We start from the raw sequence: 22,661 nt of genomic DNA on the forward strand, positions 1-22,661 counted from the left end.
CTTCGAATGGCCTTGATTTGGAGAAAACTTCCTTCAAAATAATGTAAATCACAGAAGCTTCTTGCTCCGTTGTCTACTATTTTTGACGTCAATGGCTCTCCGGCTGTGGCAGGCAGTAATGCCAAACAGAGGCGAGCATATTTAGCAAAAGATGGAGCCAGAGGGGGGTTCTGTGAAGTTGACATTTGCATAACTTTAAAAAACAATTTTCTCCAAAACAAGGCCATTAGAATATAATGGGAATGATCCTGTTTCAGGGACACACACCAGCATGTAGGTGTGCTTGGTGTACAATAATAAATCCATGCAGTAGATTTCCTTTAAAGGGGTATTCCCATGAAGACAAGCTTCTTATATGTACTCAGGATAACAAAATAACACATTCTCTCATTCACTGTTATTAACAAAAATGAATAATTTCACAGATATAAGTCCAACATGTGTCTATCAGTTCTGCTGTACACATTTTCAGTTGCCCCAAGACATGACCTAGTAACTTAGATTCGGGCGCCATCTTGGATGAGATCGTGTAGATGAGATTTCTGTCTGGCTATGCTGTGTGGCTGTAGCCCCGCCCCCTGCACGGAGCTCACATACTCTCACTGATTCACATCCTGTCAGCACATGGTGAGCAAAGAGAGAGGCTACCAACTACAAGTTACAAGAATATAAGTGATCCGGGGGAAGGGGAGGCAGGCACATATCTGTGAGATGCAGCAGAGCTCACAGTGCAACAGTGTTATGGTCTATAAGCCTTTGTGTAATCATATCATGCACCTCTGATCTGTCTCATCTCTCTTCCTATGTATAATTGTGATAGTACAATGTCAGAAGCCAAATGAAAATGTATATACACCTGTACCCTATTAATCTAACCACATTGTCAACCCACAGAACTAGTTGGGTCATAATGTCCCTGCTTAGAGAGTCTCCACCCACACCCTGGGATTTTTCATTGAGCAGCCGAGGGAGAGATAGGAGCTAAAACAGCAATAAAACTGAGTAAAACTGAGTAAAATTGTAGAGTAAATGGTTAAAATGATCTTCATTGTCTTAACATCTCTGGGGGATAGAAATGTGAGAGTTTTCTTTTGTGGGAAAACCCCTTTAAGGCCTTCATTATACATTGTATAAATCATTCCCTAGTCTGATCTAATTTTCACTTATAGACTATAGTTTATTAGGACCATTGAACATGACACACACATTCAACTGGCTGTGTAGTCCACAGTCCAACAGAGATAAGTTATAGAGACATTGGTGAATTCAAGCACTACAGTATAGTCAGCTGCTGCAGGAAATCGTACAGAAGTGCCCAACCATAGGATAAGACTATGTATATTTAATATATGAAAGCGATTGCTGCTTACTTATTACTACTGTACAAACCCAATACAGGGCAAAGCCAGTAAACAGAATTGACAATATTCCTGGATTTTGCACATGAAATATTTACATACATTTACATACATTCCAATACTACAATAGCTTGTATGTTCATTCAGTATGTTCATCATTATTCAGGCTGCTTCTTCTTCCTTCGGTAGCCTGCTGTGAAGGAAAAATAATGGCACATACATTTCTGTGATACAGTATCACTCACCTGTTTGGCTAAGTTGTGATGTGCTTCTGCTTCTTCGGGAAACTATGGCAACAACTTTGGCACTCAAACTTGGTCTTCTTTTCTTTCCACATGTCATAACTGTGCCCACAGCTGTATCAGATTGGCTTCCATCATTATGTTCTAGTTTGTAGATCTCTCCACTTACACTTGTGCTCTTAGTAATGGTTCTCCCTGAATATCCCATCCGTCTGCCTTGCATCCTGCATGGAAATAAAAAGTTAATCGTAACAAAGGCAATATAACATAGGACCCAGCAAAGATTACCATATGCATGTTCACACTAGGGGGTTTTTGTCTTTCTTTGGGATTGAAGCTGTGGGAGTATAAATTGGATTGGATTTACATTTTTCTTCTACCCGATCTTCTATAATTGTATTGTTATACTTTTATAAGGTGTAATACGCAAAAGAAAGTCACACAAACATGGGAAGAACAGAACAAATTTTATGCAGATGTTAAATCCAGGACCCTTGCAACATTTCTAACCACTTAACGACTGTTTACTTGACATCTCTATAATAAATGCAGTAGTCTGGGGCCCCAGTCTCCGGGGTGGGTGGGGCCCATGGGAACCCGACGAATTTTATAGTGAGAAGGGTCTTTGGCCATGAAACCCTCGTATTTCTGTTTCTGCTCTCAATACAGTCTCAATGCAATGTGTGGTGAGTCCCTGGGGAGGGGCAGCTGCAGCCTCTGTGCCTGTATGAGTCTCCTCTACAACACACTCATCCAGCTCCCACCTCTGTTGTGTGCATTGAGCAGGCAAAGAAGGGAGGGGGGTGGTGTGGAGGAGAGCTAGAATGTCTGAGGAGACTTACACAGGCACACACAGGCTGCAGCTGCCCCACCCCTAGGACTCACCGCATGTTGCTGGAGGGGAGTCAAATAATTTATATATATAGTAATGAAATTATTCAGAATGCTGAAAAAGGCATTTTTAAAATCAGCATAGCACAGGCTATTGGAACCTGTTACCAGCTAAAAATGACATTCCTGGTGACAGGTTTTCTTTAATCCATCCCTGCCCATAACGCTTCCCACACAACTGTGTAAAGCCCAGGGACCGCACTGAAAGGTAGGATGAATGTTTGTGAGACCAGAGCAGATGTTCACCCCTTGGCGTGAGATGATCAGCATCTCTATCCTCCTTCTTTTAGTTTTCTGGGTTCTCCCTCCATTCTCAAGTGCTATCCAACCACATGGATTTAGTGGTTTTAACCCAAGCATACTGGGTGCTGGCGTGTGCCCCCTGAAACAGGATCTGTTCTTCATTTAACTGTTAATGGATTATTTTTTTGTGAAAAAGGATTTTTAAAAATATGGAAATGAGAAAACTCACAGAAACCCTTCTGGTCCATTTGGCTGCTAATTATTGAGGCTTTCCTTCAGCTCTTATTCACGCCTCCTACCTCCCTTCCCCTACTAGAGAGTCGATGACAACTGACGGAGCCTCTAGCGGCTTCTGTGAGATACAAATGAGTTCTCAAAGCTTATTTCCATATTTTGAAAGTCCTTTTTTACAAAAACAAGCCAATAAAAGGGTTTTCCCACAAAGACAGGTTTCTTATATGTACTCAGGATAACAAAATAACACATTCTCTTATTCACTGTTAATAACAAACATGCAGCATTTCACAGATATAAGTCCAACCTGTCCTGCTGTACACAATATTAGTTGCGCCTAAACACAACCCTGTAACTCATGACTTAGGGTCGGGCTGCTATCTTGGATTTGTATTTGCAGCGTGCAGATGAGATTTCGGTCTCTCTCTGCTGAATGTCTGTAGCCACGACAAGAGATTGTGAGGAGAGAGGAGCTGCAAACTACAAGGAGAGTCGGGGTTAAGGGGAGGCAGGCACATATCTGTCAGATGTAGCAAAGCTCTCAGTGTAACAGTGTAAAAGTGTCAGCCTCTGTGTAATGGGCATTTCATGCATACCTGATCTGTCTCATCACTCTCTTTATGCGGCTCATTTACTAAGGGTCCAGGGAGCGCATTTTCGTTGGGTTTCCTAGCGATTTCCGTTTTGCAGCAAATTGTCCCGGGATTTGGGCCCGACGGATTCGGACAACGCGCACGATTTAACATTTAGAATTGTGTCGCAAGACACGCACTTACAAGCACCGGGAAGAGAAGGTGAACTCCGGCGGACCTCAGCACGGAAGCGACACATGCAGGAAATTGGATGCACGACCTTAGTGAATCACGGCAGACCCGAATCCTCGTTGGACAACGCACCGCGGGATCCCGACAGGACCAGGTAAGTAAATCTGCCCCTATGTGTCAGTGTGTTAGTACAGAAGCCAGATAAGAGTGTATATACATCTGTACCCTGATAGTGTAACCTTATTGTCACCCCACATAAATAGATGGATAATACAGTAATGTGTTTGCTCAGAGAGGCTCTGCCAAACCCTGTAATCTTACACTGACCAGCCTAGAGAGTGATAGGGGCTAAAACAGCAATAACACTGAGTAAAATTGTGTAGTAAGGGGTTAAAATGATCTTTATTATGTTAACATCACTAGGGGATTCAAATGTGATAATTTTCTTTTGTGGGAAAACCCCTTTGAGAACTAATTGAAAAACAATTCCTGTTTCAGGGGGAACATACCAGAGTGTAAGTATTCTAGGGTTAAAACTGCTTAATCTATTTGATTGAGTTCATTTAATAATTTTATTTATCTACATTCCAAGTCCCAAGCTCTGCCCTATGAACTTCATTTCAACTACAGGCAGCCCCCTACTTAAGAAAACCCAACTTACAGACAACCCCTATTTACAAACAGACCTCTGGATTTTGGTAATTTATTGTACTTGAGCCCTAGGCTACAATAAACAGCTGTAACAGTTATCACAGGTGTCTGTAATTAAGCTTTAGTGTTAATCCTGGTTCTTATAACAATCCAACATTTTTCAAATCCAATTGTCATAGAGGCCCAAAACTTTTTGACTGTGGTTACAATTATAAAATTGTACGTAACCCGGGACTGCCTGTACTTAGAAGGGGTTCAGTTTTCAGCTACACGGCTTCTCATACTTTAAAGTGTAACCATCATTCTGAGCAAAAAAAACTAAAATACATAAATCCTCAAAGTATTTTGCCTCTTGATCCTCATTTAGTTCCTTTTTTGGCCCATAGCAACCAGGGTTTCCAGCTCTCGAAAAAGACCTACCTCCTGTCTCCTCATCACAAGCCGTGCTGCTGACCAATGACACCATAGCTATCTATCAATTTATATCTTATCTATCTATCTATATATATATTTATGTATCTATCTAAGTAAAACTCTAGCACTTCACATGAGGGCACACCTTGCAGACTTGGAGAGTGTCTCCTGCCACTTCCTTGTGTGAGGTGATGGGGGGAGGGGTGGGGCTGCAGCTTGTGTCTGTGTGGCTTATTTGTTAATCCACAAGTGTAGGGAAAGCTGAGGGAGAGATGAGAATTTAGGTGTTTGAAATGACGGTTACACTTTAATGTAGCCTTCAGCCACATTTACTTATAATCAGACAAGCAGTCTGAAAATTAAGTTGTATAATAAATCTGGCACAAAGACTGACTGTCAAAAGGTTTACCCCCATAATGATCATGGAAACTGAGGTAGTAACACAAGTGCAAAATCAAAATCTCCAAACCATATACATGTATAAGTATTGTTAGCTTTCATTAAAAATGAAGGATTGTAAACCAAGCACACTGACAGGCTGGTGTGTGCCCCCTCTGGCAGGATCTGCTCTTCTTTTAGCTTCTTATAGACTTGTTTTTAAGAAAAAAAGGCTTTAAAAATTGTGCACATGAGCTTGAGGAGTTTCTAATAACCAGAGCATGAAAAGGTTAAATGGAACCTGTCTTCAGGAGACCTTTTTTCTGGCTCCCCCATGCCCCCATACATAATATAGTGAACATTGCCAAAGTGTTTTTATAATAAAAGTGTCTTTTTCCAATAAAAAGGAAAGTTAGATAGCCAGCAAGGAGTGCCCCCCACCACCACAACCCTCGGAAAACTGCTTTGTCGTGCGTCTATTAAATAGGAGGGATATGGGTTTTTGAAAAAATATGAAATAGACCCATGAAGGAGCGATTTCCCAAGGGTGGGAGAACCACTCCTCACTGGTCACTCCCATGGGAAACGGTTCTGCAGAGAGAAAGGTAGACTTTCATGTAACTTTCTTTCTATCGGAAAAGCACAGTTTTATTATAAAAAACTTTATGGCAATGTGCACACTATCCCATGGGGTAGTCAGAAACAAACAATAAAGCCTCCTGCTGACAAGTTTTTTCTAAAGAAGAGAACCATCCTTGATCCTGGTGGTAGATTTCCTTTAAGCAAAAATAGCCTACATTTTTATATCTTACCAGAGTCTTCTGCTTGGACGCTCAGATTGCTCGGACATAAAGCTTGTGCTGCTGAGACGTGAGGCACTACTGGTACGGGAAATGGCTGACACATCGCTGACATCACTATCTGATGATTTGGCGGAGACATTGTCACAACTTCGATATTGATCTTTATGCATGTTGTACTAAAAAAATGCAAAACAAATGAAATAAAACCATACCTTAAATAATTTAAAACGCTGTCATTATTCATGAAACATCTCTAGGCTATAAAGTATTATTGCCTTCTACTACTATTATAAGTATAAATATCCAAAACCACCTTTCTTACTTTTGCTTTGCCTCTGTTTAAGCTTGCTAGTTCAGTCTAGGTATTAGATGACTTTATAATTTTGACATATTTCTGCAGTTTAAAATGAAAACCATTATGTTACTATTTTAGAAGCACATTGCCTAGTGCGAAATACTAATGTGTCCTTTAATATTTTTTCGGCTTGACATCTCCAGCATCATGAGATGATCTGCATTTCAAGACAATATTGTCTCATAATGAGACAATTTAGAAACTTTTTTTTTCTTAATCCCGGACAACCCCTTTAAAACAGAGGAGGCCGATAGGTATAAATATATCAAGACATGGTCTATGGTCTGAAGGTATAAGAGTAAAAGAAGGGTTCCCCCGTAGGAAGATATGGGGCAGGGGTGTAAAGACTGCAGTCTTGACTGGGACCAGAGAAGTTCCTGAGCCCTTGCATGCGTCCCAAGCCCTCCTGTAATGAATATACCAGTGATAGCTGTGTGGGCTGTCACAGATTAAAATGGGTTACCTATTGCAGCTTTCAGCTGAATAGGAGCTGTCCTCCATTACAGCTGAAAATGGACACTGAGCAGGGAGTGATGCACTCTAACATTTCCTTCCCTGTCACTCTTTTCAGCAGGAGCACAAGGGACAGCAACCCTGTGCCGCCAATGTAATGAGGTCTACAACTGAGCAGATGAGTTAAGGATATATTATTTACCCATCCCGCTCCTTGTATATAGTAAGGATGGGGGGAATAATGACTCCTGCTGTATAATAGGGAGGATGGGAAAAAATGGCTCCTGGCATGTAATAAGGGAGTTTGGGGGGGAATCACAATGACTTCTGATATGTAACAAGGAGGAGCGGGAATAATAATGGCTCCTAGAACGCAATAAGGGGGATGGGGAAAAGTAATAATGACTCCTGGTATGTAATAACAGGTGTGGGGGGTAATAATGGCTCCTGGTAGGTAATAAAAGGGGTGGGATAAATAGTAATGGCTATTAGTTTATAAAAAGGGGTGTGGGAGGATATATGCTATCATAGTAGTAGTAATGAGGCTGGAAAGTCCAACCTTTAAGAATTAAACAAATTTTTTCCCGATAACCTGTGATATTTTTGCTCTCCAGAAAGGTCTCTCTTGAACACCTACATAGAGTCCGCCATAACAACTTCCCGCAGCAGAAAGTTTCATATTCTCACTACTCTTACATTAAAAGTATCCCCGTCTATGCCATTGGTAGAACCGCCTCTAGAGGATGGACTATTTTCCTGGTCACAGGCCTAGGTATAAAAAGATCTTGGAAGAGATCCTTGTACTGCCCGTTGAGGTATTTGTACACCGTAATGAGGTCACCTCTCAGTCGTCTTTTTTGTAAACTGAATAAACCCAAATTTTGTAATCTGTCATTGTATTCTACTCTCCCCGTTCCCCTAATAATCTCTCCTCTGCACCAGTTCCAGTTCTTCTATGTCCTTTTATACACTGGTGTCTAAAACTGTACACAATATTCCATGTGTGGTCTGACCAGTGATTTGTATAATGGCAATACTATGTCCTTATCATGAGAATCTATCCCTCTCTTGATACATCCCATAACTATATTTGCTTTAGCAGCAACTTCCTGGTTCTGGTCACTAAAATTAAGTTTACTATCTACCAAAGTCTTTTTTCAGCAGCAGTTTTACCAAGTAATTGACTGTTTATAACATAATTCTACTTTTTGTTTACATGGCCCAAGTGCATAACTTTACATTTATCTACATTAAACCTCATCAACCATTTCTCTGCCCACTCCTGAAGCTTCCACAAATCCCTCTGTGATGTTATACTATCAGCCTCAGTATTAATTACCTTACACAGCTTAGTATCAAATATTGCAAATATTGAAATGTGACTGTGAAAAACCATGATGTCATTAATAAAAATATTAAAAAGAAGTGACCCCGATACTGACACACTCCACTGGTAACGTCAACCCAATCTGAGAATGTAAATTTTTTGGTGCTGTATAGTAATGTGCAGTATATTTATATTCCCAGCTTATATATATTTATAATATTATTAGTATTGTACAGGTATATGGGTATTGGTGTGGGGATATTTAAGTACAACTGTATTTCAGTTTTTCTTATATAAGGTGTGTGTATTTTGTATGTGTAGTGTATATATATTGTGTATGTAGAGTTTTATATGGTGCTGACTTTATGTGTGTTATATACACTCACCGGCCACTTTATTAGGTACACCATGCTAGTAACGGGTTGGACCCCCTTTTGCCTTCAGAACTGACTCAATTCTTCGTGGCATAGATTCAACAAGGTGCTGGAAGCATTCCTCAGAGATTTTGGTCATGATCATTGACATGATGGCATCACACAGTTGCCTCAGATTTGTCGGCTGCACATCCATGATGCGAATCTCCCGTTCCACCACATCCCAAAGATGCTCTATTGGATTGAGATCTGGTGACTGTGGAGGCCATTTGAGTACAGTGAAGTCATTGACATGTTCAAGAAACCAGTCTGAGATGATTCCAGCTTTATGACATGGCGCATTATCCTGCTGAAAGTAGCCATTAGATGTTGGGTACATTGTGGTCATAAAGGGATGGACATGGTCAGCAACAATACTCAGTTAGGCTGTGGCGTTGCAACGATGCTCAATTGGTACCAAGGGGCCCAAAGAGTGCCAAGAAAATATTCCACACACCATGACACCACCACCACCAGCCTGAACCGTTGATACAAGGCAGAATGGATCCATGCTTTCATGTTGTTGACGCCAAATTCTGACCCTACCATCTGAATGTCGCAGCAGAAAACGAGACTCATCAGACCAGGCAACGTTTTTCCAATCTTCTACTGTCCAATTTCGATGAGCTTATGCAAATTGTAGCCTCAGTTTCCTGTTCTTAGCTGAAAGGAGTGGCACCCGGTGCTGCTGTAGCCCATCTGCCTCAAAGTTCGACGTACTGTGCGTTCAGAGATGCTCTTCTGCCTACCTTGGTTGTAACGGGTGGTGATTTGAGTCACTGTTGCCTTTCTATCAGCTCGAACCAGTCTGCCCATTCTCCTCTGACCTCTGGCATCAACAAGGCATTTCCGACCACAGAACTGCCGCTCACTGGATGTTTTTTCTTTTTCGGACCATTCTCTGTAAACCCTAGAGATGGTTGTGCGTGAAAATCCCAGCAGATCAGCAGTTTCTGAAATACTCAGACCAGCCGTTCTGGCACCAACAACCATGCCACGTTCAAAGGCACTCAAATCACCTTTCTTCCCCATACTGATGCTCAGTTTGAACTGCAGGAGATCGTCTTGACCATGTCTACATGCCTAAATGCACTGAGTTGCCGCCATGTGATTGGCTGATTAGAAATTAAGTGTTAACGAGCAGTTGGACAGTTGGACCTAATAAAGTGGCCGGTGAGTGTATATATATAAGATACACCAAAATTATGAAAGCCAGAGTCACTGATAATTCTGCTGCATCTTTTGCATCTCATGCAATCAAAAATACCATATTTTCTGGACTATAAGACACACTTTTTAGCAAGAAAAAATCTTACTAAAAAGTCCCTCCATCTTATAGTCCGGAGGTCAGGAGGATCCAGCACTGCCAGACCCTCCTGACCGCTGTAAGGGAGATCGGGTGATGCCCTGATACAGGGCTGCACCCGATCTCCCAGAGAGGAGCCTCCGTACTGCTCTCACCTCTCCCCGATGTCCTACTGCACGCATGACGTCGCCGGTATTTCCTATGTAGGCGCGCGCACGGTCGTGCGCACCAAGCGCCATAGCAGCTATAGCTATAAACATTATATAAACATAAAAAGTGTTTAAACCGGGATGCAGTGGTTTATAACACTAACGGAGTAAGCTCCGGCACCAGCTCACGGTGATCTGGTGCTCGGTATTTAAAGCTTACACCGACCATTTGTACTGGTAGGTTTCCTTTAAGGCTCAGCCCCATTTCTTGTATTCTGACATGTGTCTCTTTATATGGTTATAACTTTTGAACTCTGTTACTTATCAAAGTGATTCTGAGATTGTTTTTTCCCCACGTGTGCTTCATTTCAATGGTAAATGTTGGCTTAAAGGTTATGCGTTTATTTACAAAAAAAAAAAGAATAAATGATGAATTTTTGAAGAAATTGCCATTTTCGAAATCAACGTTTTTTCAGGCAGATAGTTTTACCGCCTAAATAAGTTGCTGAATAACATTTCCCATATGTCTACTTTATATTTTCAGAATTTTCAAAATGTCTTGATAATTTATTTTGATGTTGCGCGGCTTACAAATCGAATATTGCTTTTCCGGATTTTCAGAATTTACTATTTTGGGGATAAATACTATTGAATGAAATTTTAAATATTTAGCATTAAAAACACCCTATATAATAGACCCAATTTGAAATCTAACCCCTTAAGTTTCATAGTAATTGAATCAAAATAGAGGTAAAATTTAGAATTGTTCGATTTTGTCAGTTATACATTCATTTAGCCCTAAAATTTAAACATTTCCAAAACAATTTCTCCCGACCCCCCACATGTGGCCGTTACATGTTTAATGGGGACACAGCGAGGTGCAGAATGGAAGGAGCACCCTGCAGCTGCCAGGATTTTAGTTTTCTCAATAGCTTTTTTGTTATTGGGGCCAGGTGATGGCATTTTTTTGCGGGATGAGATGCTTTTTCTAGTGTTACCATTTTGGGGATGGTATCTCCTATAGTTGAAAACTTTTTTTGAGGTCAGGAGTAGAAAAGCATGAATTCTGTACTGGATTTTTTACTTTTTTTTGAGTGTTCACCGTGTAGCCTAATAATCTCTTTATCTTTATTCTATGGGTGGATACGATTACGGGGATACCATACATGAATATTTTTTTTACTAAATTTGCCAAATAAAACCCTGGCTTGTTTTTTTCAGGACATGTTGTACTTTGCAACAGTATCATTATGGAGTACATATGTTTTTGATCACTTTTTATTGCATTTTTGTGGGATTAAATAGGTAAAAATAATGAAAATCATGTTTTTTTACAGTTTTATTTACGGTGTTCATCATACGGGTTCAATAATTATTTACTTTTATTTTACGGGTTGTTACCGACGCTGTAATACTATATATGTGGAGTTTGTGTTATGATTTAGACTTATTTGTGCATTATTTGTCTATTTATATGTTTTGGGGCTTATGGGCATTTATATTGATTTATTTTTTATTTATTAACTTTTTTTTAAAGTTTTTTATTAGTTCTACCATGGGACATGAAGAAGCAATCATGTGATTGGGTATTAGCAGTGTCATCTTAGGCAAATGTATAGGCTTACACTGTGCCTTTAAGATGATCGGATCCCAGGGCGGTGCAGGGGGGGGGTTGTGGGGGAAAGACCTCCCAAAGGTAAGTTAAATGCCGCGGTCACGCCCACTCTGACCACGTGGACAGTCCACTCCAACCGTGGCTGTCACTCGGGGATGTCAGCGGTAGATTACCACTGACACCCCACAACTCCAGATGCCGGTTCTTAGGCGAACCAGCATCAGCTCAGCGCCGTACTAGTACTGTACTGAGCGCTAATAGCAGGATCCCGTGCCATGCTAGTACAGTGCTAAGGGGTTAATTAGTTCTTCTCTGTACAGAGATCTGAACATGGAGCAAATTTGTTTTAATATTAGTTAGTTTCAATATCTTATACTATGTTTTCCACTTTCAAAATCCTCACCAATAACTAACATACACTCGGATCAAACCCAAAATATACAGTCCAAATTCTCTACTTACCTTAGTAAATTGCTCCCTCTCAAGTTCTTGACTGGAACTAGAGCCAGCTGTCTGTTTATATCGTTGAACCTTTATTTTCATTTGTCTTGTGCGTTCTTCCACTAACAAATTTGCTGAAAAATATGGGTTCAAATTGTTGAATAAAAATTAATGACAAAAAATGTAAAGAAAAAGCAATATTTTTAGCATTCTGTGTTTTACTAACACATATTGTTGCATTACCATAAAGGGGTTCTCGGGTGACATACAAGCTAGCTCCTATCTCCTATCTGATGCACCTATCTGGAGAACGGGGGTCTGTTGCACCACCATCATACCCCAAGATGAAGAGAGTAGCCGGCCGCAAATGCACCGGCTGCTCAATTCATGTCTATGGACTGAGTAATCTCAGTCAGCACAATAGAGATGGAATGTACGACCAGTTTCTCTCTTCATCTCGGAGTACGACAGGGGTACAACAGACATCATTGAGACCGCCACGATCAGCAAGTTAGCACCTACCCCTACATACAGTTAGACCCCAACACTGTATGTCACTGTAGAACCCCTTTAACTTTGCAGTTTAGTACCTATTTATTAACAGATTAAAATACACCAGAATATTGATTAACATCTTGCATAGATACATTGTTTAAGGTGCAAACATACAAGTGTGGTAAGGACTAAATAAAAAAATGACTGTTTGTGGCAACCTAAAAGCCAAAGGCTAGGCCCAGCATGCAACCCCTTATAATAGAACAAACATATGAAACAGAAAAAAATCCTCAGTTAATCTTTTAATTTCTTAGCTTTTTAAGTTATCATCATAGCCATACAAGGCTTGTTTTTGTTGGCTGAGCAGAATTTTTCAACAACATTTTGAAGTACAAGGAATTTATAATTTATAACACTCACCATTTAGTATTAATAACATGATGATTTTTAATCTCCTAGGTCTTTATAATTCTGGAAAGACCAAATTTGTATGTTTTTTTTAATTTACTTTTTTACTTTTGCATGATAAAACACTTCACAAAAAAATATGTTTTCATGTCATCATATCTCAAGACTCAAATTAATTTTATTTTTCCAACCTATATGGGCATGTTTGAACTTGTTTTTAGTAGAACGATTTGTAGTTTATTTTAGTATCATTCTGGAGTTCATCTTTATATTTTTTTTGTGCTCAGTAGCTAAACAAAAAACAGCAACTTTTTTTACTGTGGAGAGAAAATATTGTGCTAAACATATGCTCTACTGCTAACACATTTAATGGGTAAAATAGTGGGGGGAAAGTATCATTTGTTACTGGACTTGTTGATAACTACACATGAATGCAAAGTCTAGGAAATTGTTCCCTAGCCATCCTTAAAGGAAACCTACCACTTGTAGTGGCAGGTTTCTGATGGAAATACCGGGCACCAGCTCAGGGTGAGCTGGTGCCGGAGCTTATTTTCGTTAGTGTTTTAAACCGCGGTATCGCGGTTTAAAACACTTTTAAAACTTTATAGCCGGCGCAGGCAGGTACGCGCTCGGCGCTTACCATGCGCGCGGCTACATAGGAAGTGAAGGAGAGCCGCGCGCATGATAAGCGCCGAGCGCGTACCTGCCTGCGCCGGCTATAAAGTTTAAAAAGTGTTTTAAACCGCGATACCGCGGTTTAAAACACTAACGAAAATAAGCTCCGGCACCAGCTCACCCTGAGCTGGTGCCCGGTATTTCCATCAGAAACCTGCCACTACAAGTGGTAGGTTTCCTTTAAAACAACATGGGGCTACTCTATTGGAAATCCTGCGTAGTGTACAAAACAACAGATGATGGAGGAGAAGCTGCGCTGAAACTACAAGCAATGCACAGAACACTGACATTTATAAGAGTATTATACAACAGGTTGAAGCCTGTGTTCATCCTTCTTAATGGGTTAAATAGACAAAGTCTAAAGTGACAAGAGATAAGTACCCTGTTCACCCACTGAAAATAAGACCTAGTGCAATTTTTTGCAAGCTTAGAAATATAAGGCCTCCCCTGAAAGATCTAGCGGTAGTTACTGCAACAGCCTCCCCTATGTCCCCAAGTAGAACATGTAGATATTGCATATGAAGAATTCACAGGATAAAATCACTGACAGCCTCGTTGCAAATGTTTTAAGGAAAGTGTAAGGAAAGTGCTATTGCTAAACATGAGAGAGTGTTGCCAATGATTGCAATAGAAATGGAGTTTGGAGAGTTATAAGGATGTCCGGAAAGTTGTTGACATGTCTGTCTTTAAATAAAAAATGTTGCTTTATGTTCATAAATATCAGGATCATTAATGTGCCATAGATTGTTGTTCATGTAAATGGAGTCACAAGACTTTATTCAGATAGTTATCCTAATGTGTGTACCGGTAATGGCATGACTACAGTATATTAATAAATGTGAATACTTGGGTGTGGAAGAATACACTGCCTTATTTTTGGGGAAACACGGTAGTAAAGCATGAAAGCCCAAGTAGTCAACATTTCACACTATAGCGTATTGTAAAGTTGTCAAAAGAAATCATGTGGCTAAAATGTATGGATGTACTTTTTTTAAAACATGAAAATCAGCACACCAATAAATAGAGTGATACATTTTAAAGCCCAGATAGCTCCATACACATTTGCTTATAGCAGCAGAAGCCTGAAAAAAGCAGATTTACATCAGAACTCAAAGGGAACCTGTCTGCATAGATTTTCCCAGTAAGACCATATAATGCACTTTCCATCGTTATGTACTTATATTTGGCCACAAAGTACAGAGTGTCGGGTGGAGTAGTCCTCACTCACTTCACCAATATGACGGTTATTAGCAAATAATAAAATGGTCAGTGTAGAAATTAAAATAAACAGCGCATGAAAAACGCAAGATACTTTTATAACTCCCTTTTTTATCGTTTTTATTAGAATATTAAATAAAAGTTATAATTAAATTTCTACACGCACCATTTTAACTATTACTAATAACCTTATTTTTGGCCAGCATTGATCCAGGGAGAAAAAAACTATCTACTTTTAACCCCTATGTTAAAAAGCATCATAAATAGAAATCAGTGGACCCGAACTTTAGGTTTGGGCTTGTGGTTTCGGTGTGTCTCCCGCTGTGGTTCAGGTAAGTGTTTCAGCTGCAACCCTTCCTACTAGCCATGCCTGTAATTGGCCAGGGGGTCGTTGCTTTTGGAGAAATAATGCTCAGCTTTTCTGATGGTGCTGATAGGTGGCTGATGCACTGCTCTCGCTATAAAGATCAGTAATAAGAGTGCACCTTGTTCAACTAAATCAGGCCGGGATATATGCCGATGTATCATGCACGCATCAAAATCAAGGATGAAGGCATAAGTTATCTATCTGAAAGCAGGTAGGGGAAGTTTGACGTTTAGTGCTTAGCTCCAAGACCCCATGATTTTATAATTCTTGTTACCATATGGATTAAAAGTTAAGTTTTTTCTCCCTGGAGTAATGCTGCCCAACCAGAACGACATAGATGGAAAATAGATTATTTGCTGCATAAGGTGATGGTTTACTGGGATACTGTCAGGATTCAAGGGTAGTGGACCCACCAAACCACCGTGGACGATGACGTAATCCGACACCTGGGAGTGGAGTCTGAGAGGCACCCCGGTTTTCCCCAGAGCCCGCTGAAAAGCGGGTTGGACTTACCGCTGCTTGGTACCACAAGGTAGCTCCAAGGACACGACTTTGTCCACGGTGGTGGCCAAGGCGAGGTACAGAGTCGTGAGGCAGAATCGTCGTCGGGGACAGGCAGCACAGGATCAAGGTCAGGAACAAGGCAAAAGGTCAAGGCAGACAGCAAAGTACCAAAGTCAGGGACGGAACAGGGGTCACAACGGGAATTCACCAAATAATCTCAGGGCATAGGAACAAGCTTTTCACTAAGGCATAAACCACAAAGATCCGGCAGGGGGCAGAGGAAGATGCAGTCCATTTATTCGGACAGATGGCCAACAGCACCAATTAGCGTTGTGCTGGGCCTTTAAATCTCACCGAGACGGCGCGCCACAGGAGACGCCACTGGAGCCGGGAGAGGTGATATTTAAAGATTACAGATTCCAATGCAACTTCAATCTTTATTTGATCAGATTCTCACATCCACAGTGCAATTGCACTATCCACCATTATGGAGAGGCACACGGGTGCACCTGTGAGCCGAGACATGGGTCGCAGGGGAACCCGTGACAGGTATTTTGTGCTGACAAATATATTCCTTCAAGAAATTTGTGAATAAATTGTAAATCAAGTGCTCTCATGGTCAGACTATGCGGGGAAACTTCCGACTGTTAATATTACATTTATTATTTGAAAAACAAAGAGACATTATAAAGCTTTTAAAAGAGATATCCCATAGCCACTATTTCATGATGAAGACAAGACCTTCGTAAAACAGAGGAGACAAGTCATTTTTAAATGGGTTATTTAGGAATGACATAAGATTCAGGCCACCTTTGAATGTACTCACCTGCAGCTGTACCAGCCCCTCACCACCATTGCACACCTTCAGAATGACCATTGTATGGCAATGATGTGAAAGCCACAAAAATGTCACTTCCCTGTTCCATAAACACTAGCCAAATATGCCAACAGGCAGAAATATAAATAAATGTCTATCAGTCTAGAATAAGAGTCTTATGGGACATTGAAAAGGTTACCCAACCTTAGTATAAACTGTATAAACTATATCAGTAGTCTATTGTGTGTACATCAATAATAACACAATGGGGCTTATTTACTAAGGGCCCCGCGAACCGCGCTTTCGTTATAATCTACTTGTATAACCAGGTCCTTCTCAATGAGAGACTCTTCCATATTAACTCCCCTAAGGATACATGTTGCCTGTGTATTATTGGCCCCTAGATGTATAACCTTACATTTATCCACATTGAACCTCATGTTCCAAGTGGATGACCAAACACTCCAACTCACCGTGAAGCCTTTGAACATCCTCTATAGACTGTATTACACTACACAGCTTGGTGTCATCTGCAAAAATGAACACAGTGATTCCTACCTATCTATCATTAATAAATAAATTAAATAGTAGGGGGCCAAGGACAGAGCCCTGAGGTACACCACTTATAATTTGTGACCATTCTGAGTAGGAATTATTGACCACAACTCCCTGGATATGATTCTTCAGTCAGTTTTCGATCCAATTGCAAATGAATCTTTCCAAAACAATAGACTTTATTTTACCTATCTGGAGTCTATGAAGGACAGTCTCAAATGCCTTTGCAAAGTTCATGAGCACAATATCCACAGCAGCTCCTCCATCCAGGCATCTGCTCACCTCTTCATAGAAGCAGGTCAGGTTAGTTTGACAACTTATATCCTTAGCAAACCCAAGCTGGCTATCACTTAATAGTCACCTGTAATTGTTCTAGAGCCCTTTTTAAATATTGCCACCACATTCGCCTTGCATCAGTCACTTGGCACCGTACCAGTCATTAAGGAATCTCTGAAGATTTTAGACAGCTGCACATCAATAACAGAAAAGAGTTCTTTAAGAACTCTGGGGTGTAACCCATCTGGTCCAGGAGCCTTGTAAAGTTTATTTTATTGAGCTTAGAAGGGATCATGTCTACATTCAACTAGTCTATTAAATTACAGGACTCATCACCCACACTGGCACCATCCACTCCAGATGTTCTTTCTATAAACTGAGCTAAAAAACCCATTTAGTATCTCCTCCTTCTCTTGGTCTCCAGTCACAAAAGGCCCATTTTCATTATATAGGGGTCCCACCTGCTGACCCATTTTAGTTTGCATTGATATACTTAAAAATTTCTTAGGATTTGTTTTGCTATCTTTGGCCACCTGTCTTTCATTTTGTAATTTGCCTGATTTTATTTCCTTCTTACACAACTTAGTAAGCATCTTGTAATTTTTGAATGCTTCAGGTGACCCGTCAGATTTATATTTTTTGAAAATTTAATGTTTTTTTTTTTTATTTTCCCACATGATTTTGATATTTGAAGTTTAAGAGAAAAATAATTATGTTATGATTGTCCAAGGGTTTCCCGGACAGCGACATTTTGGACAATTTCCTCTATTGTTGGAAATCACAAGGTCCAACATAGATAGCATCAACTCTTGGATCTTCTACACGCTGCACCATACAATTATTCTGCAGAAATTTGATAAAATGTCTCCCCTTCACAGATAAAGAGGAAGAACCATGACCCCAATTTATATTTGGAATGTTAATGTCTCCCATAATCACAACTGTCTACTACTGTGCAGCCAGCTCCATCTGTTAATATATGTGACCCTCTATTTCCTGAGAGATATTGGGGGGGGTCAATAAATTACAACAAAATAATTTTATCAAAGCTCTCCTGGCTTTGAATCTCAATCCACAAAGTCTCAACCCCCTCACACTCTTCATTGACCACTCACACATTCCACCACACATAACCACCACACATTCACAATCACTTTTAAGTTTCTTCTGACATACAGCCATACACCACCTCCTCCCCTATTTGCCCTGTCTTTCCAAAAGAGTGTGAAACCTTGAATATTAAAACCCTAATCATGTGATTCATCTAGCCATGTCTCCGCTACAATACTTATATCTAACGGTTCCTCTAATACCAGGGTTTCAAGCTCACCCACTTTGCTTGTTATACTTCTGGCATTTGTGAACATACACTTTAATTTTCCACAGTTATTAATTTGATTTATAATAATTTTACTGGCACATATATCCTCACAATTTTTTAGTAACTTGTGGATCTCCTTATCCACTGCCTTACTCCCCCATTCACTGCCCACTTTACCACCCACCAACTTAACTTGCCACCTCTCTGACCTTTCTACCCCTTTAGTTTCTTCATTTCCTCCTCCCCCAATCTTAGTTTAGATACTCAGCCACAGCTGCTAGGATCTTCTCCCCCTAGCACAGCAGCCCCCTTTTCATTTAGGTGCAAGTTATCTACAGAAAACAGCTTGTACCCCAATGAAAAGTCAGCCCAGTGCTCTAGTAACCCAAATCCCTCTGCTCTACACCAGGTCTTCTCTGTGTAGCGCATGGCCTAGGTCAGTGGCAGCGAACCTATGGCATGGGTGCCAGAGGTGGCACTCAGAGCCCTTTCTGTGGGCACTCAAGCCATCGTCCCAATTTTACCAAACAGGACCAAATCAACTGTAGTCTCAAGCAACTTAGGAGATATTCTAAAGCGACACTTCATTGGCTGTTTGAAAGTGCGGGAAAAGTGAGAAGGTGTTGACAGAACTGCATTGTCTTTGGAGGTCATCCTGCTGGACCCACCATTCTTCCTGGAGAGAAGCTACAATGATCGTCTGAATTTGTGGATTTTGGTTGTAGTTTGATATAAAATGAACATTACGTACTTACATCCTCCCATATAACAGAGCAAACGCAAACTCTGTGTGTGTTATAGGTGAGTTAGCAGAGCTGAGAGTGTCATGGTGTTTTATATCCATTTTAATGATCTTATCATCTCTCATCTCTCTTTTTCTATGTGTCAGATACTAGTACAATGTTTAGAAGCTAAATAAAAGTGTAGATTAACCTGTACCCTGATACTCTAAGCACATTGTCAGCACACAGCATCTCACAGCACAGAGGAATCATGAAATGTCTACACTTTCCACTGACCATCACTGAGGGGATTCAAATTTGAGAACTTTCTTTCACTGGCAAATTATATATATATATATATATAATAAAATTATCTGTTTTTACTAAAACGATAATAATTAAAACATAACAGAAGTGGTGGAAATGAACAATAACATAAAACCTTGAAATCAATGAGTGTATTTCAATCATATCACAAGTGATCAGGGTGCTAATCACATGTATGTGATTAGCACAGTGGTAACTGAGCTGCAGTTACCACTGACTGCTGTGCTGTACCTGCACTTAATACTTAAAACCACAGCAATCAGAGGACAGTAAGGATGTCAAAGAGGTTTACCCATGAAAGAAAGTTCTCAGATTTTAATCCTCTAGTGATGTTTACACAATAAACATCATTTTAACCCCCCTACTTTACAATTTTACTCTGTTTTATTGCTATTTTTTATCCAATCACCCAGTCATTCTCTGAGCAGAAACATCATGATTCCTCTGTGCTATAAGATACTGTGTGCTGACAATGTCCTAAGATTATCAGGGTTCATCTACACTTTAATGTAGCTTTTGAACAGTCTACAAATATCTGACACATAGAAAAAGAGAGATGAGATCAAAGTCATGAGATGGATTAAAAAACATGTCAAACTACAGCTCTATAACACATACAGTCATCTATGCTATGCCTCCCCCTCCCCTAGTATAAAGACCTTATCTTGTCTTTAGCTTGTAGAGTAAGTCTCTGCACATTGAGGATTGCTGGCAGGAAGAGCCTGTGTCTGAGATGGTCTTTTAAAAGCCAAGTATGGGACTGTCTGTATTTCGAAGACTAAACGCTGATCAGTGACCCAGAAGGAAAGCATCATAATTATGAATTAGGTTGCAATTCACCCTATTCACTCCTGTACTCAAAACATATTAAAGGGTTTGTGTCTAGTAAAAAGGGCTTTGTAAAACCTGCTTTATTTTAGGTTTATATTTTGCTTTATAAAAAAAAAAAATATATATATATACGTTTTCTATATGTAAATCTGCCTATGAACCCACAATTTCACTGCACAAATTCTCACAAATACCTCCACAAGGCCATGTTCACTTGGAGAACATTTGTCACAGATTTACAGTATGCCATTGATTAGCTGTATGACATGCTCCATGTATATTCAAGCCATTTTACAGTGCCACTTTACATGTAGCTAGCTAAATATTATTTTGCCAACAATGGGCAATGCAAATGCACAGATTTACAATGAATGCAGTGTAACATCACCATGTCCATTATGCTGGGGCATGTTGGCCTTTCTTTATTTTATTTTTAAAAAACTAGGGTTCCATGCCCATTCAGTAGATTTTTAATGAAAATTGCAACTCCCTTAAGTGCAATAATCAGTATAAGTTTTTTCACTGATAGTAGTATAGCAATCCATTAATTCAGTTATGTAACGTTTCAGAAGACGATGGGTCCTTCATCAGACACAGATTACAAGGCTAGAATATACATAGAGAGAGAGAATAGTGGTAAAGAGCGCTTAGCAAGGCAGTAGTAGCAGCAGCAGCTCATAGCTGTAAGAGAAGGCACACCTTCTAGACATACAAATAATAAAACTGGTTTGAACACTTAATAAGGAAAATACTAATCATCTTCCAATAGGAATAGACACCCAACTGAGAACAGCGCTGTGTCAATGTTGGTGCATCTCATCAGAACACAGTAGGGAACTGGTTTAGCTAGGCAAAAGTTCATGGGGGTGGGTCAGGGAAGGAACATAACTTGCTGTGGAGATTACATTTGTAGGCCACTTTTAGGCTCCTTTCAAGTACGTATATAAGGAAGTATACAGTGCAAAACCTTATTCTTTGAAACTCCAATTGTCACAGGGGCAAAAAAAAAATTGTCTGGAACTACAATTATAAAATATACTTAAATACAAATTCAACTTAAGAACAAACCTACGGACCCTATCTTGTATGTATCCCGGGGACAGCCTGTATATATTCATTTCTCAGTGCAGCATCAGACAGGAGAACAGTATGTCCTCGAGACCCTCAGAAAATTCAGGGTCGGACCCAATGGCCACCGAAAATGTGTACATCAGGATTTATTGAGACAGGTTGTAATTTTTTATTGTTTAGTTGTTTTGTTAATAATAGTGAATTAGAGAATGTGTTATTTTGTTCTCCTGAGTATATTTAAGAATCTTGTCCTGTGGGACTACCACGTTAAGGCCTTTCATTCTACAGTGGGATAAGACCAGACAAATCAAAAATAGACGTTGTGGCCGAGAGTAGTTATAAAGAAGAAGCATGTGTGTGTGAATGGATGTAGCAGTGCTGAATGTTTCTAGCAGAGCTATGTGTGAGTGCATAGATGTAGATGTGCTGTTTGTGCTGTGCTTGTGTGTGACCAACCGGGAATGTTGAATTGGTTTCAAATATATTGTTACTTTTTTGAGTGAATTATAGTAGAACAAAATTACTATTTCCTTGAAATGATGTGCTGCAGACAACTAATGATTTTCATGACAGCCTAAAAGATCTGATAAGCTATCAAAAGAGTATTTGCTCACTGCAGGCAAAATTACACAGATCTATACTTGAACACCATTTGTACATGCTCCACATGCCATGTAAATGGGTTTTTATAAGAAAACATGTTTTAAGATTATAACTAAATGAAAAAAACACACTGGGACGGTTATTAACATGTTATTTTTCCGACTATAAGATGCTTCTTACTATAGGACACACCCCAGATTTAGGCTTCCAAAATAGGAAAAATATATTTTACACCAATTAAAATATCCCTGTTGGTCGCACTAAAGCACAGCACACACAGATCTGCTCCATCCTTACATTTACACACACAGCTCTGCTCCATCCAAACATTTACAAACACAGCTCTGCTTTATCCATACATTTACACACACAGCTCTGCTTCATCCATACCTTTACACACAGCTCTGCTTCATCCATACCTTTACAAACACAGC

General features: G+C 39.9%; 1 protein-coding gene across 27 annotated transcripts in view; it reads right to left on the reverse strand.

Moving 5' to 3' along the window:
• Positions 1-22,661, reverse strand: part of RIMS1 (regulating synaptic membrane exocytosis 1) — a 258,952-nt gene that overhangs the window by 70,749 nt on the left and 165,542 nt on the right. For 21 of the 27 annotated variants that reach the window (XM_072142134.1, XM_072142139.1, XM_072142141.1 and 18 more), the window contains 3 exons: positions 12,059-12,171; positions 5,988-6,154; positions 1,604-1,824 (listed from right to left, as the gene is read on the reverse strand). The exons of the other annotated variants lie outside the window; for them this stretch is intronic. In XM_072142134.1, coding sequence (XP_071998235.1) covers positions 1,604-1,824; positions 5,988-6,154; positions 12,059-12,171 — 501 coding nt within the window. The remainder of the gene's footprint in view (positions 1-1,603; positions 1,825-5,987; positions 6,155-12,058; positions 12,172-22,661) is intronic. 27 annotated transcript variants of the gene reach the window in all.

The sequence above is a fragment of the Engystomops pustulosus genome, chromosome 3, assembly GCF_040894005.1.
Source record: "Engystomops pustulosus chromosome 3, aEngPut4.maternal, whole genome shotgun sequence".
NCBI classification, from domain to species: Eukaryota; Metazoa; Chordata; class Amphibia; order Anura; family Leptodactylidae; genus Engystomops; species Engystomops pustulosus.